The 14,592-nt window shown below is 49.4% G+C and overlaps 1 protein-coding gene across 3 annotated transcripts in view; it reads right to left on the bottom strand.

Annotated features, from left to right (window-relative positions):
• The window catches only part of BCAS4 (breast carcinoma amplified sequence 4), an 86,297-nt gene that overhangs the window by 48,176 nt on the left and 23,529 nt on the right, over window positions 1-14,592 (bottom strand). For all 3 annotated transcript variants that reach the window (XM_077948315.1, XM_077948316.1, NM_001266471.1), the window contains exons 2-3: window positions 13,215-13,286; window positions 912-1,013 (exon numbers count right to left, since the gene is read on the bottom strand). In XM_077948315.1, the coding sequence (XP_077804441.1) occupies window positions 912-1,013; window positions 13,215-13,286 (174 nt within the window). The remainder of the gene's footprint in view (window positions 1-911; window positions 1,014-13,214; window positions 13,287-14,592) is intronic.

Here is a 14,592-nt window from a genome sequence, read left to right as displayed (position 1 = left end):
TGCCACCACACGCAGTTGATTTTCATACTTTTAGTAGAGACAGGGTTTCACCAGGTTGGCCAGGGTGGTTTCAAACTCTTGGCCTCCATTGATTCACCCGCCTCAGCCTCCCAAAGTGCTAGGATTACAGGCGTGAGCCACCACGCCCAGCCTCCATCCATTCTTGCAAGAACACTGCAAGAATGCAACCCAGGGCCTGGAAATGTTCTCGCTCTCAATTTGGGTCATCATCACATGATGTCGATATATGTAAAAATTCACTAAATTACATACTTAGACGTGTATACATTATATATTTATGCCTTGAAACATAAACAGATTAAAGTATTTAAGGAAATGTGGGCCCAGGGTTATCAAAGTTTCTGAATTTTCAAAAGCTTAAAATGCAGATTTTTATATAAAGTACCCTGATTTTAAATGTTGGAAACAAATTCTTTTTTTTCTTTTTGAGACAAGATCTTGCTCTATCACCCAGCCTGGAGTACAGTGGCACAATCAAGGCTCACGGTAGCCACGACCTCCTGGGCTCAAGCCATCCTCCTACCTCAGCCTCCCAAGTAGCTGGGACTAGAGGCATGCACCCACCACACCTGACTAGTTCTGTATTTTTGGTAGAGATGGGGTTTCGCCATGTTGCTGGTCTCAAACTCCTGGGCTCAAGCGATCCTTCCACACTGGCTTCCCAAAATGTTGGGATTACAGGCATGAGCCACTGCACCTGGCCTGGAAACAAATTCTTACTTGTGGTTTTTTTCAAAATATCACTTGAGTGCAGACCCCCCAACTGCCACCACCAACCCCCTGCATTGGGCATAATGCCTGCATGTTCAAGGCCAGATCGGCGTCTTCCAGGAAAAGGGAAAAGCCAGATCAGGTTCACAGTCTCAGAACCTTCGTTTGCCTAGACGTACCTCTAGCCGGTCCACTTTGGCGTAGATGCCACGCATTTCTGTCAGTTTGGCCTTAAGGACTGGGATGTTTTCCTCCAGGATCTGTGACGTATCACTCCTGATCTGCAAGGAACAAAACAGCTCATCAGGCCTTCTGCCCCATCACTGTGTCCTCCTGCCTGCCTCAGAGGTCGGCCAGGGTCTACACAGACCCCACCGATGGCTGAGGTGCCAGGTGGCATCCTGCACCAGACAGGCCCAAGAACAACCCAGAGCCCCAGGGGAGGACCAACCTCATCGCCTCTGTGGACCCAGACCTACCCAGGTATTATTTACTGAACCACAAATTAATCACTTCCCCGCCAACCACCCAGCAACACCAGTCCCAAACTAAATATCTTCGTTTTCTAAACCACTGAACTGGAGCAAATGGAAAGAATCAGAATCTCTTCTCTAAACCAAAGTCAAAGTCAGTCCAGTTTTCATTGCACTGGAATATTAACAAGTTGATCATTACGATTAATATTCATTAATAATGTTAATGAACACCACAACTCTCATGTATCAGATGCTTCCGACACGCAGGCTTGTCCTAAGTACTTCCTTGCACCATCTCCTTGAGTTATCATTTTCTTCTGCTTGCAAGGGTTCCAGAAGTGAACTGTGTGAAGCCACGTATCTTTCCCTTGATCACTGAAATCAGACGCCGATGGTTCCTTTTTCCTTCAGAACCCAAGGACCAAGCCTAACTCTTCTGTGTGTGTGAGAGAGAATGAGAGATTCCATTTTCATGTTATCACATCCTCGCTGTGCAAAAAAAAGGCCATATATTCATGGCTCTCAAATTCTGGGGAGCGGCTGGCCGTGGTGGCTCACGCCTGTAATCCCAGAACTTTGGGAGGCTGAGGTAGGTGGATCACCAGAGGTCAGGAGTTCAAGACCAGCCTGGCCAACATGGTGAAACCCTGTCTCTACTAAAAATACAAAAATTAGCCAGGCATAGAGCACACACCTCTAATCTCAGCTACTCGGGAGGCTGAGGCAGGAGAATTGCTTGAACCCTGGAGGCAGAGGTTGCAGTGAGCCAAGATCGAGCCATTGCACTCCAGCCTAGGTGACGGAACGAAACTCCATCTCAAAAAAGAAAGGAAAAAAAAAAAAAATTCTGGGGAGCAACTGAATCTCCTTGGGGAAGCCTTTCAAACAGTGATTCTGATTCCCAGCCTCTCCTAAAAGAATCTGCATTTTCAGCCAACACTCTGAGGCAACGTTGGAATAGGAATCTGGGGACCACTGTTACAGAAACACCAGTGGGCACAGCAGGAGCTGGACTAAGGATTCAGGCTAGTGTTTAAATTTAGCTCTACCCACCATGAGCTCTGTGACCTTAGGCAACTCACTGCACCTCTCTGAGCCCTCCTTTGCTCACTGGGACAGTGGTGCGATGATGATGGTCCTTTCGCTGGGATGCTGAGGATGAGCTGTTTAGCACAGTGCTGGCGTGGAGTGTGGAGGTGGCTTCTGACGTGCTCCCCGGGGTCTCACCCTCCTGGTATCCTCATGCTTAGGTAATCTCCTCCCCTAGATTTTGGGCTAGGCCTAGTGGCTTTAGTTTGTTTGTTTTTTGAGACTGAGTCTGGCTCTGTTTCCCAGGCTGGAGTGAAGTGGTGCAATCTCAGCTCACTGTAACCTCTGCCTCCCAGGTTCAAGCGATTCTCCTGCCTCAGCCTCCTGAGTAGCTGGGACCACAGGTGCGCACCACCATGCCCGGGTAGTTTTTGTATTTTAGTAGAGACGGGGTTTCACCACGTTGGCCAGGTTGGTCTTGAACTTCTGACCTCAAGTGATCCACTTGCCTCGGTCTCCCAAAGAGCTGGGATTATAGGGGTGAGTCACCACTTCTGGCCCCAAATTTTTATTAAAAAAATTTTTTTTTGAAAACTGTAACTGTTTTTCCTCCTCTTTCTGCCTAAGTACATCAGACTTCTCGTGGTTATCATGAAAATCTGCTCCCACCACTGTTCAGACAACATTTCCCCCTTGCCCTGGGTTTCCTGCGACCTTCGCCCCATTGCTCTGTATGTCTAAAACCAAACTCCTCCACGCCTCTCCCCACGCCTAGCCCTCCTCTGGTCACAGCACCGCCATCTCTCTGGGCACCTAGCTCTAGGTGTCTAGTATCCTCAGGGATACTTGTTTTTCATGCCCTGATCCCACAAGGTCAAAGATAAGCCCTGAGAGGGTGGCATGTGGTATCAGGCTGCCCGGCCTAAGCCCCTGGCCCACTGTTCTCCACTATGACACGAGGCTGGTCCCCTATCCTCCCTGGGCCTCGGTTTCCTCATCTCATATTTTGAAAAAAAAAAAAGATTTTGCAGGCTGGACACAGTGGCTTACACCTGTAATCCCAGCAGTCTGGGAGGCCAAGGTGGGCAGATCACCTGAGGTGAGGAGTTCAAGACTAGCCATAGCCAAAATGGAGAAACCCTGTCTCTACTAAAAATACAAAAGTTAGCTGGGTGTGATGGCACGTGCCTGTAGTCCCAGCTACTTGGGAGGCTGAGGCAGGAGAATCGCTTGAACCCGGGAAATGGAGGTTGCAGTGAGCCAAGGTGGCGCCACTGCACTCCAGCCTGGGCGACAGTGCAAGACTCTGTCTCTAAAACAAACAAAAATTCAAGTGGGACTCCCATGAGAAATGGCTGATTCTAGGACTGAGCTGAGCCTGGAGCATCTTGCAGCCCAGAAAGCAAGAAAGTATTCCACAAAATAAAAGATGAGATGGGGCTTACCCAAGAGACAAAGAAGCCAACCTGCAGGATGAAATGGCCAAAGCTGGGACAAACTGAGCAACAAAAAATTAACATCGCATTAGATCATAGCTCAAAGTACAAAGTAAATGTGCACAAGCCTATTGTGGGAAATGGCAAATTCCACTGGAGAAAGCCGCGGGCACCACCTTACGCAGGTTCACATCCACGATGCCACGTGGGCATCCGGTACCCTCTGATGGGATGTGATAAGACTCCTCCTCCTCTGTGGTGATCGTTCCACAAATTCCTATCTCCAATCTAACCACATGAAAAACGTCACAAAAATCGAGAGACCTTCTGTGAAACACCTGACCAGCATATGCCTCGAAACTGCACAAGTGATGAAAAGCGAGGTAAGACTGAAACTGTCACAGGCCGGCAAAGACTAAGGAGATGTGACAATCTCGTGCCATGTGGCACCTTAGACTGGATCCTGGAACAGAAAGAGGACACTCATGGGAAACTGGTGACATCAAAACAAACTGTGGAGTTCAGTGCATAGCAATATACCAATGCTGGTTTCTTCATTTGTTTTTTTTTGGGGGGGGGGTGTTTCTTTTTGTTTGTTTGTTTTATAGGGTCTTGCTTTGTCACTCAGGCTGGAGTGCAGTGGTGCAATCATGGCTTGTTGCAGCCTCGACCTCCTGGGCTCAAACAATTCTCCAGCCTCAGTCTCTTGAATAGCTGGGACTACAGCTGTCCACCACCATGCCCAGCTAATTTTTTATCTTTTGTAGAGACAGGGTTTCACTGTGTTGTCCAGGCTGGTCTTGAACACCTGGCCTCAAGCTATCCTCCTGCCTCAATCCAAAGTGTTGGGTTTGCAGGCGTCAGCCATTGTGCCTGGCCCCTTAGTACTGACAAATGTACCATGGTGATGTGAGATGTTAACAGTGGGGGTCAGGAACGCAAGACCAGCCTGGACAACATAGCGAGCCACCATCTCCGTTAAAAAATTAAAAATGCATTTTAAAAAATTTAGGGTTAATATGGCAACTCACTGAACAATCTTTGCAACTTTTCTGTAAATATAAACTATTCAAAAATAAAAAATACATAAATGTAGTTTTAAAAAATCAAGTAATTAGCTCTGAATCTACAGCTTCTCTTAAGTCAGCAGCTTTGGCAATGATGGGCCTGAGTCTCCCCAGGCAGCAAAGGCCGAGGCTGCTCCCTCCAGATGGGCCTGAGTGCTGGGGTTTCCACAGTCATCACCCCTCCCCATTGTCTCACCCCAGCTCCACGCTCTGCCTGGCTCCAGCATTTGTTACCAGTGACAGGGAAAAGTCCTTAGTCTCCTCCCTTTCTTCCCCAAGGCTGGATTTCTAGAGAGAAGCTCATTCCTCAACAAGGCGAAACTTGGAGAAAATCACCCTGATGTAGCAAAGAGCAGATAATTAATTCCAGGGCAAGGTCAGAACAGGGGGGAGCAAACCTGAATCGTATCTTTCTGTTAATTTCTAAAGAAACAAACTGGGGGAGGGGTGAGAATGAGCTTGGGGGTATGGGCTGGGACTGGCAACCTACAGGAGACAAAGTGGCAGACAAAAGATTCAGGGACCACCCTCGCCCCCTAAATCCGAAAGAACTGGGAACAGTTTTTTTTTTTTCCTTATTTTTATTTGTTTATTTTTTTCTTTTTCTTTCTTTTTTTTTTGAGACGCCCAGGCTGGAGTGCAGTGGCGCCATCTCTGCTCACTGCAACCTCTGCATCCAGATTCAAGCGATTCTCCTGCCTCAGCCTCCCGAGTAGCTGGGATTACAGGCACCTGCCACCACGCCTGGCTAATTTTTATATTTTTAGTAGAGACAGGGTTTCACCATGTTGGCCAGACTGGTCTTGAACTCCTGACCTCAAGTGATCCACCCACCTTGGCTTCCCAAAGTGCTGGAATTACAGGCGTGAGCCATGGCGCCCGGCCTCTTATTTTATTTTTAGAGAAATCCCTTCTCTGATGCAGCTTCTCCAATGGCTGAAACCGAAGGCAACAGGGAACTGTTTATACCTGCCCAGAGGTTTACCCAGAGGTAGTTACTCAGAATGAGGGGCCAGGGAGGGCAATCCCAGGGGCTGAAAGACCCCAACCCTTACTCTTGGTTCCACCCTGGGCTGGGAACCATAAAAGAAACTTTAGGGCCAGGTGCAGGGGCTCACACCTGTAATCCCAATTCTTTGGGACGCTGAGGTGAGAGGATCCCTTGAGGCCAGGAGTTCAAGACCAGTCTGGGCAACATAGTGAGGCACCATCTCTATTTAAAAAATTAAACATTTATTTATTTATTTATTTTTATTTATTTATTTTTTTTTGAGACGGAGTCTTGCTCTGTTGCCCAGGCTGGAGTGCAGTGGCCGGATCTCAGCTCACTGCAAGCTCCGCCTCCCGGGTTCACGCCATTCTCCTGCCTCAGCCTCCCGAGTAGCTGGGACTACAGGCGCCCGCCACCTCGCCCGGCTAGTTTTTTGTATATTTTAGTAGAGACGGGGTTTCACCATGTTAGCCAGGATGGTCTCGATCTCCTGACCTCGTGATCCGCCCGTCTCGGCCTCCCAAAGTGCTGGGATTACAGGCTTGAGCCACCGCGCCCGGCCAAAAAATTAAACATTTATTAAAGGAAAAAACAGAACTGTAGGGTTAACATAGGTCCAGTCTAGAGGGGCATGATACCAACAGAGCACACTCCATGACCTCTGACTGTGTGCTGGGAACAGGCCCCGGGAGGCAAGAAATATTTCTTCTTCAACCTTATTTTATGGGAGATAAAACTGAGGCTCAGAGAAACTAAATGAGCTGGCCCAAGGTCACAAAGCCAGAAAGTGGGAGAGGGAGGATTCCAATCCAGATGGGCCTGAGGCCACCCTTCCTAATACCAGAGGTCTACAGATGTCGTTCCATCGGGCCAAGGCAGTGTCAGCCCAATCATGCCTAAAAAAAGTAAAACCAAACCAGATGCCAAGATGTCAAAGTCAGGATATTTCCCTTAGAAACCCAGATCTCTGGCTTCTTGTGAAAAATCAGAAGACCTGGCCACACTGAGCCCATGTTCCACATGGCAACAATCAGCTGGAGCTGAGTGACAGCTGCCACTTTTGTTAACCCCAGTCCCCTTCACTCCCTACAGTCTCCCCAACATGGAATCCATGGCTACCCAGAGGAGCGCTTTCTTCTTATGGAAGAGTCAAAAGAAAAGTGGCACATTTTTCACCTCCAACTCACTTCTCATCACATTACAGGTGTTTACATTTGCGCACCTTGGGGCACGCTCTGAGAAGAGCAAAGAGATTTCAGTGAAGAAGCTCCATGCTCTGGAGCCTCTGCCAGGACAAACACCCAACCAGGTATGCTAGCCTGGGGGTCCCAGACCCTTCCCCCAACTCTCCTCCCACCTCTCCAGAGCTGGTCTCCAGAGCCCAGAAGTCTGGGCAGCAGGTGCTGAGGTCATCACAGAGCAAAGTCATCTGTCCAGGATGATTCAGGGCCCCTAGGAAGGAGAGCCAAACGCACTGGACCCGAGAACGCGCACCCACGCCAAATGCAACTGCTGGGCCAAGGCCAACAGGAAACGTTCTCCATTTATGTGAGCGAAGTAAGAGTCTGCTCCTTGGCAGAAGGTGGGCCCAAGGCCACTGGAGTTTCAGAGGGACCGGACAAGCTACCCAAACCCCACAGGGCACTGAGCTGAAAGGCTTTACAAATCCAGCCTCACTCCAGATAACTTCCTCAGCGTCATGCCCCTCTGCTGCTTTGGTAATAACGATGATGGCATTAGTAGCTACCATTCATTAGTCATTTAATAAATAGCAGGTACTGTGCTCAGCAATGATCTTTAACTGGGTGTAAGCGACACAAAGGAAAGGGCACAGCTTATAAGTGGAACAGCTTGAGGAATCCACACATATGTTTACATCTGTGTAACCACCACCCAGACTAAAATACAGAATATTTCCTCACCCCGTAAGGCCTCCTGCAGGCCATGACTACCCTCCCCAGACCAACCACTACCGGACTTAGACCACCCATAGATTAGTTCTGCCTATTGCTGAACTTCAGACTAGTGGAATCACACAGAATGTATTCTTGTGTTACGCTTTTCTTTTTAAATTTATTATTATTATTTAAAAATAAAGATGGGGTTTCCCTACGTTGCCCAGGCTGGTCTCAAACTCCTGAGCTCAAGCAGCCCTTCCAGTCTGTCCTCCCAGAGAGCTGGAATGACAGGTGTGAGCCATCATGCCTGGCCATGACTTCTTTTGCTCCATATCACACGTGTGAGATCATCTCTGTTGCTGTGTATAGCGGTCAATTCTTTTTCATTGCCGTGTAGTATTCCAATATATGCATAAACAACAGTTGCTTTACTCATTCTACTGCAGATGGACATTTGGGTTGTTTACAGTTTGGAGTATCATGAATAAGGCTTCTTTTTTTTGGGGGGGGGATGGAGTCTCACTCTGTCACCTAGGCTGGAGTGCAGTGGCGTGATCTTAGCTCATTGCAACTTCCGCCTCCCGGGTTCAAGTGATTCTCCTGCCTCAGCTTCCCGAGTAGCTGGGACTACAGGTGCATGCCACTGCACCCGATTAATTTTTATACTTTTAGTAGAGACGGGGTTTCGCCATGTTGGCCAGGCTGGTCTTGAACTCCTGACCTCAGGAGATCCACCTGCCTCAGTCTCCCAAAGTGCTGGGATTACAGGCATGAGCTACCACGCCCGGCGAATAAGGCTTCTATGAACATTTGTGTGTGAATCTTTGTGTGGTTTGGGCACTTGTTTTCATTCCTTATTGGTAATGACAAGGGCTAGAATTGCTGGGATGTAGGTTAAGCACATGTTCATCTTTGTAAGAGGCTGGGTGCAGTGGCTCACGCCTGTAATCCCAGCACTTTGGGAGGCTGAGGTGGGCGGATCACTTGAGGTCAGGAGTTCGAGATCAGCCTGGCCAACATGGTGAAACCCCATCTCTACTAAAAATACAAAAATTAGCCAGGCGTGGTGGTGGGCACCTGTAATTCCAGCTACTCAGGCACAAGAATCGCTTGAACCAGGAGGCGGAGGTTGCAATGAGCTGAGATAGCGCCACTGCACTACAGCCTGGGTAACAGAGTGAGACTGTGTCTCCAAAAAAACAAAACAAAACAAAAAAACCTGTAAGAAACTGCCAGGCTGTTTTCCAAAGTGGCTGTGGGTTTTTTTTGCATTTCTACCAGCAATGTATCAGAGCTTCGTTGCTCTACATCCTTGCCAACACTTGGTATTTTGGTGGTTTTTAAGATCTAGCCATTCTAGTGGGTGTAAAGCACACATCTCTGCCTCATCTATCCCTTACAGTAACTCTTTGGAGATGGAAACTATTTGTAGTGGATTAAGGATGGCCACAAACTCCTTAATTCCTTCCATGAAGGGGTAGAATCCAGGTTCTCTCCCCTGATTCTGGCTGGGCTGTGTAACTGCTTTGACCAATAAACTACAACAGAAGTGACACTGTGTCACTTTTTACACTCAGGCCTCAAGACATGTGGCAGCTTCCCTCCTGCCCACTGGACTGCTTGCTCTGGGGAGGTCAAACAGCCATGCTACGAGGAAGCCCACGCCAGCCACATGGAGAGCGTGCACGAGGCAAGTTACACCAACCAGCCCCAGCCAGCCCAGCCCAGGTATCAGACAAGTGATGAAGGAGCCAGCTTCCACTCAAATGAGCTGAGTCCTCTGTGCCCTGCTCCAACCCACAGAATAAATGGGTGGTTGTTCTACATCACGAAATTTTCGGGTAGTTTGACACAGCAATAGACAATCAGAACCATTATCTTCATTTTATGGAGGAAAAAATAAAGGTTCAGAGAGGTAATGTGACGTGTCCATGGCCCCACAGTGGGAGGAATCAGAACGTGAAGTGCCAACAATTGGCATTATATCAAATGTCAAAAGAGGTCCCAGAACAAAGGGGTGAATTTCAGTGACAGGGAGTGATCAGGACAGGCTAGTGGAAGAACTAATAGAGCAGACAGGAAGCTGGACTTTGATTTCTAACAGCCCAATTTTATCAGAAAGGAAGTGGCTTCTCTCTAAACCGTGCAGCCCAGGGCCTGCCTTCTCTCGGACGTGTAAATTGATCAAACAGTGTTTCTGAAGACCGAGGCAGGGACCTGGGGGGACAGTGGTCCATGGTGTGACATCACCTGCCCCTAGAGGACCCTACTCGCCCCTAGAGGACCCTACTCATCCCTAGCTTGGATTTCAAAGCAGCTCTTAAAGAGAAAAAGAGGCCCCAAGCTAGGGCTGATCACTGGACACCTCTCTCTGCAGTCAGGTGGTCCCACAGCACACAGCAAACATACCAGGTAAGCCAAGCGTGAACCTCTAGGGGCCAAGAGGATTTCTAGAATATAAATGGCATCGGCACAGAGTGCCCATGCAGGGGCTGTAAGCTCAAACACCCCCAGGGGTCCCAAAAGCGTCACATATTTGCAGAACTGGCTGGGCACATCCTGTCAACACAGACACATGGGAAGACACTGATTCCAAACGGATGCATATTCTCTTCCATTTCTTGGAACACGGGATCCTCTTGGTCTGGCTTTATTTTCCCACTTTCAGTAGGGTCAAAAGAACACAGAAACATCATCTATCAAAAATACACAAGCACGTGGCGGCTGTGGAGTCAGGAAGGCTCCCCGGGAGCAGCCGGCACTGCAGCAAGCTGGAAAGCACATTCGCTGCCCACAGCAGGCGGTCACTTGCTTGCCACGTGACATGGTGGCCGACGCTTGCTAGGTAGGAATGAGTACCCCAGGAGGGCCAGATCTTTGCTTTTCTGAGAGAAGCCAGAACTCCAGATTTTTCACATGAAATTCTAAAAATGTCACAAGCTAATGCCTTTTTCCCCCCCGCCCCAGAAACATCAAATTATCTGCAGGCAGGATTGGAGCTGTGGGTCATCTGTGTGTGGCCGCAGGATTAAATCTTTCCATGAAGCATCTCCAGGCTTCGAGTGAGGAGGACCTGCCCGATGCTGCCTGCAATCTTGAGTCTCCTGGCAACACAGACACACACTTCCCACCACAGGAAGCTGCGATGGTTTTTCAGGGCTGGGCCACATGGGTCTCTCTCCACCTGTCCACACGGACTCCTGCCCCCAGCCCTCTTTAGGCTGATGCTGGGTCTCCTTGCACAGAATGCCCACATGGATGACGAGATGGGATTTGAGAACAAAGGTATCCCTGGAGCATCCATCCACACCATCCTCCCAACCTGCCTTCCCTGCCCGCAGCCACGATCCTCCACCCGGTGCCCAGCCACACCACATGCCTGGCCTCCCCACCTTTGCACAGGCTGGTCCCTCTGCCTGAATGCCCTCCTTCCCAATCTGTTGAATTCTTTGTTTCTCCTTCCAGTCCCAGATTCATTACCACCTGTTCTACAAAGCCTTCCCAATTTCCTAGGCAGGACTTAACACCCTGGCTCTGGAATCCCTTCACACCTTGACCTTACCTTCACGACAGCACTGTAGCATAGGATGGCATCAACTGGTACCCAAATCAGCCTCCCCACATACACTGGGGCTTGGTGGGGATGGAGATGGACTGAACTGTCTCTGCCTAGTCAAGCTTATCACGGAGCCCATTCCTGGGAAAGTGCCCAATACAGCCAGGCGTGGTGGCTCATGCCTATAATCAATCCCAGCACTTTGGGAGGCTGAGGCGGGAGGATCGCTTGAGGCTAGGAGTTCGAGACCAGCCTGATCAACATGGTAAAACCCCATCTCTACTAAAAAATACAAAAATTAGCCGGGCATGGTGGCGCATGTTTGTAATCCCAGCTACTCGGGAGGCTGAGGCAGGAGAATCACTTGAACCCGGGAGGCAGAGGTTGCAGTGAGCTGAGATCGCATCATTGCACTCCACCCTGGGGGACAGAGCGAGACTCTGTCTCGAAAGGAAGGAAGGAAGAAAGGAAAGGAGGGAGGGAGGGAAGGAGGCAAAGACAGACAGAAAGAGAGAAAGAATGAGAGAGAGAGAGAGAGAGAGAGCCCAATGCATGGTGGTAAAGAAAGGACAATCCAGGCTATTAAAAGCCTGTCTTGTTACTTGGCTCCCACCTGGACCCACATCTGAACATAAAACTTGACTCAAGAGAAGAAACCACATAGTTCCTCTTGGGATTTCCGCTGTGACCCTAGAAGTTGGGCTGAGGTCTGCTGAATATATAGGGATGACTCAGTGCCTGCTGTCTAGGGTGGCTTTGTGCCGGGCACAAAGGAAGGTGTTCAATGAACACCTGGGGCTGCTGTTACTGTTACTCCCTTGGGTTCTCACAAACACTCTCAGGGTCCAGACACAGTGCTTCTCAGGGACACAAACGCATACCACTGGGTCCAGGTGGGCAGGCTTCCTCCATTCCGGGGAGACACAGGGCCTGGTCACAACATGGAGCACTTTGGGCCTCCAGGCAGACACCTCAAGCCCAGGTTACTGGTTTGCCTCTAACAAGCTTGGGAGCTTCTAGAAAATTCTATCAATGCTCCTGGGGGCTCCTCACCTGGCTGGCAGCAATCCTGGGAACACTGGGATCTAGAAACAATTTTTCTTTTCTTTTCTCTTTCTCTTTTTTTTTTTTTTTTTTTTGAGACACAATCTTGATCTATCACCCAGGCTGGAGTGCAGTGGTGCAATCTCAGCTCACTGCAACCTCCTTCTTTTGGGTTCAAGCGATTCTCCTGCCTCAGCCTCCTGAGTAGCTGAGATGACAGGTGCCTGCAACCACACCAGCTAATTTTTGTATTTTTGGTAGAGCCAGGGTTTCACCATGTTGGTCAGGCTGGTCTTGAACTCCTGACCTCAGGTGATCTGCCCGCCTCGGCCTCCCAAAGTGCTGGGATTAAAGGTGTGAGCCACTGCGCCCAGCCTCTAGAGGCAATTTCTAGAGACTCTGGCTTGGGAGGCCTTGTCTTCTGGGCCATTGTCTTCCATCTTCCGCCTCAATCGGGCTAGATTTGGGCCAACCAGGCAGAGTAGGAGGTAAAAGCAGAGAGAACAGAAAGATTCAGGAAGGAACTCAATGCCCAACTCCACCGCGGGCTGTGGCCCGGGCAAGAGGCTCCTCCTAGGCCTCACAGGCCTGAAGCCATTTCCTGGCTGTCTCCATGTTTGCACAGGGGACGGTGCAGAGCTGAGGAAAGTTAAATATAGTCTAGTGTCCCCGCTGAACGGCTCCCTGCATCGGTGCCCGAGAGTGCCACCTTGTGGTCCACTTCTGGCTCCTCTGCGGAATAAAAACCATCTCGGGGGAAGGACGAGATCAAGATGGCCGCCTCAGGAAGCACTTGGGGTTGAGAGAGAGAGAGAGAGAGAAGGGAGTGTTTGCACGTGGTTTTCCTCTCAGCGCTGGCTGCTGCCCCATTCCTTCTGGTTGCTAACTCACCACCAAAATGGCTTCCCCAGAAAACTCCAAAACTCCAGGAAGGGCCCGAAGTCTGGCCTGGGCCTAAATCCATGCCTCCCAGGAAGCCACTCACCAGGTCAGCCAGGCTGCAAAACTCTTCCAGCCTGAGGAGCATGCCCTCGATGGTCTCCTCCACCTCCTTCGCCTGAAAAAGAGACGACATCCTGGAGATTAGCAAGTGGTTTCCAGGGAGACAAACACCCTTCATTTTTTTTTTTTTTTTTTTTTTAAAGCAAACTAAGTCTTAGGATTATGTGCCCAGTTCCTGCTCGACCCCCTTCCACTGCCTCCTTTGAAAGAGCAATAAACGGGCAGCAGTCCTGGCACCCATCACAGAGGACTGGTTAAAGCCACCACGGCCTCTCCATTCTACACAGCTTTCAAAAGAGACAAGATCAACAAATACAGGAAATAAGCTACCCTTACCCTCCACATTGTACAGATGAGGCTCAGAGAGATGGGGTAGCCTACTCAAGATCACAAGGTTAACAAACAGCGCGGGGCAAGAATCCTAATCCAGATGGAGTCCGCAGCCTCACAGCCTGCTCTAATAAACACAGTGGCCCCGGCGATACCCCAGAGAGGAAAAGCAAGCTGCAGACAGTGCCAGATACAAACCATACCAAATAATGTCTGAGGCGGGCAGATCACCTGAGGTCAGGATTTTGAGACCAGCCTGACCAACATGGTGAAACGCCATCTCTACTAAAAATACAAAAATTAGCCAGGCATGGTGGTATGTGCCCATAGTCACAGGCTGAGGCTGGAGAATCACTTGAACCTGGGAGGCAGAGGCTGCAGTGAGCCGAGATCCCACCACTGCACTCCAGCCTGGGCAACAGAGCGAGACTCCATCTCAAAAAAAAAAAAAGTACCTGTCTCCACAGAGAAAGGCCTGGAATGATATGTGCCGAACTGCTAATAGTTAAGAGATGTGCTTATACTAAAACAATTTTTTGTTGTTTATCTGAAATTCACATTCAACTGGGTGTCCCATAGTTTCTTTGGAAACCCTATTAATAGGGCTTACTTAGCCCTGGGCAGGAGGAGTTGGGAAAGGGACTCTGACAAGGGAAACTTGAATTTTTTATGTTAGGTAAAGGGTCCGTGGCCAGGAGCAGTGGCTCACGCCTGTAGTCCCAACATTTTGGGAGGCCAAGGCAGGAAGATCACTGAAGTCCAGGAATTCGAGACCAGTCTGGGCAACATGGTGAGGTTCCGTCCCTTTAAAAAAAAAAAAAAAAAAAAATTTGGCCGGGTGCAGTGGCTCACACCTGTAATCCCAGCACTTTGGGAGGCTGAGGCGGATGGATCACGAGGTCAGGAGATCGAGACCATCCTAGCCAACATGGTAAAACCCCGTCTCTACTAAAAATATGAAAATTAGCCAAGTGTGGTGCACCCCTGTAGTCCCAGCTACTCAGGAGGCTAAGGCAGGACAATCTCTTGAA

The sequence above is a fragment of the Macaca mulatta genome, chromosome 10 (assembly GCF_049350105.2).
Source record: "Macaca mulatta isolate MMU2019108-1 chromosome 10, T2T-MMU8v2.0, whole genome shotgun sequence".
Classification (NCBI taxonomy): Eukaryota; Metazoa; Chordata; class Mammalia; order Primates; family Cercopithecidae; genus Macaca; species Macaca mulatta.
The sequence above is the reverse complement of the archived record's forward strand: the minus strand, read 5'-3'. Positions and strand labels throughout refer to the sequence as shown.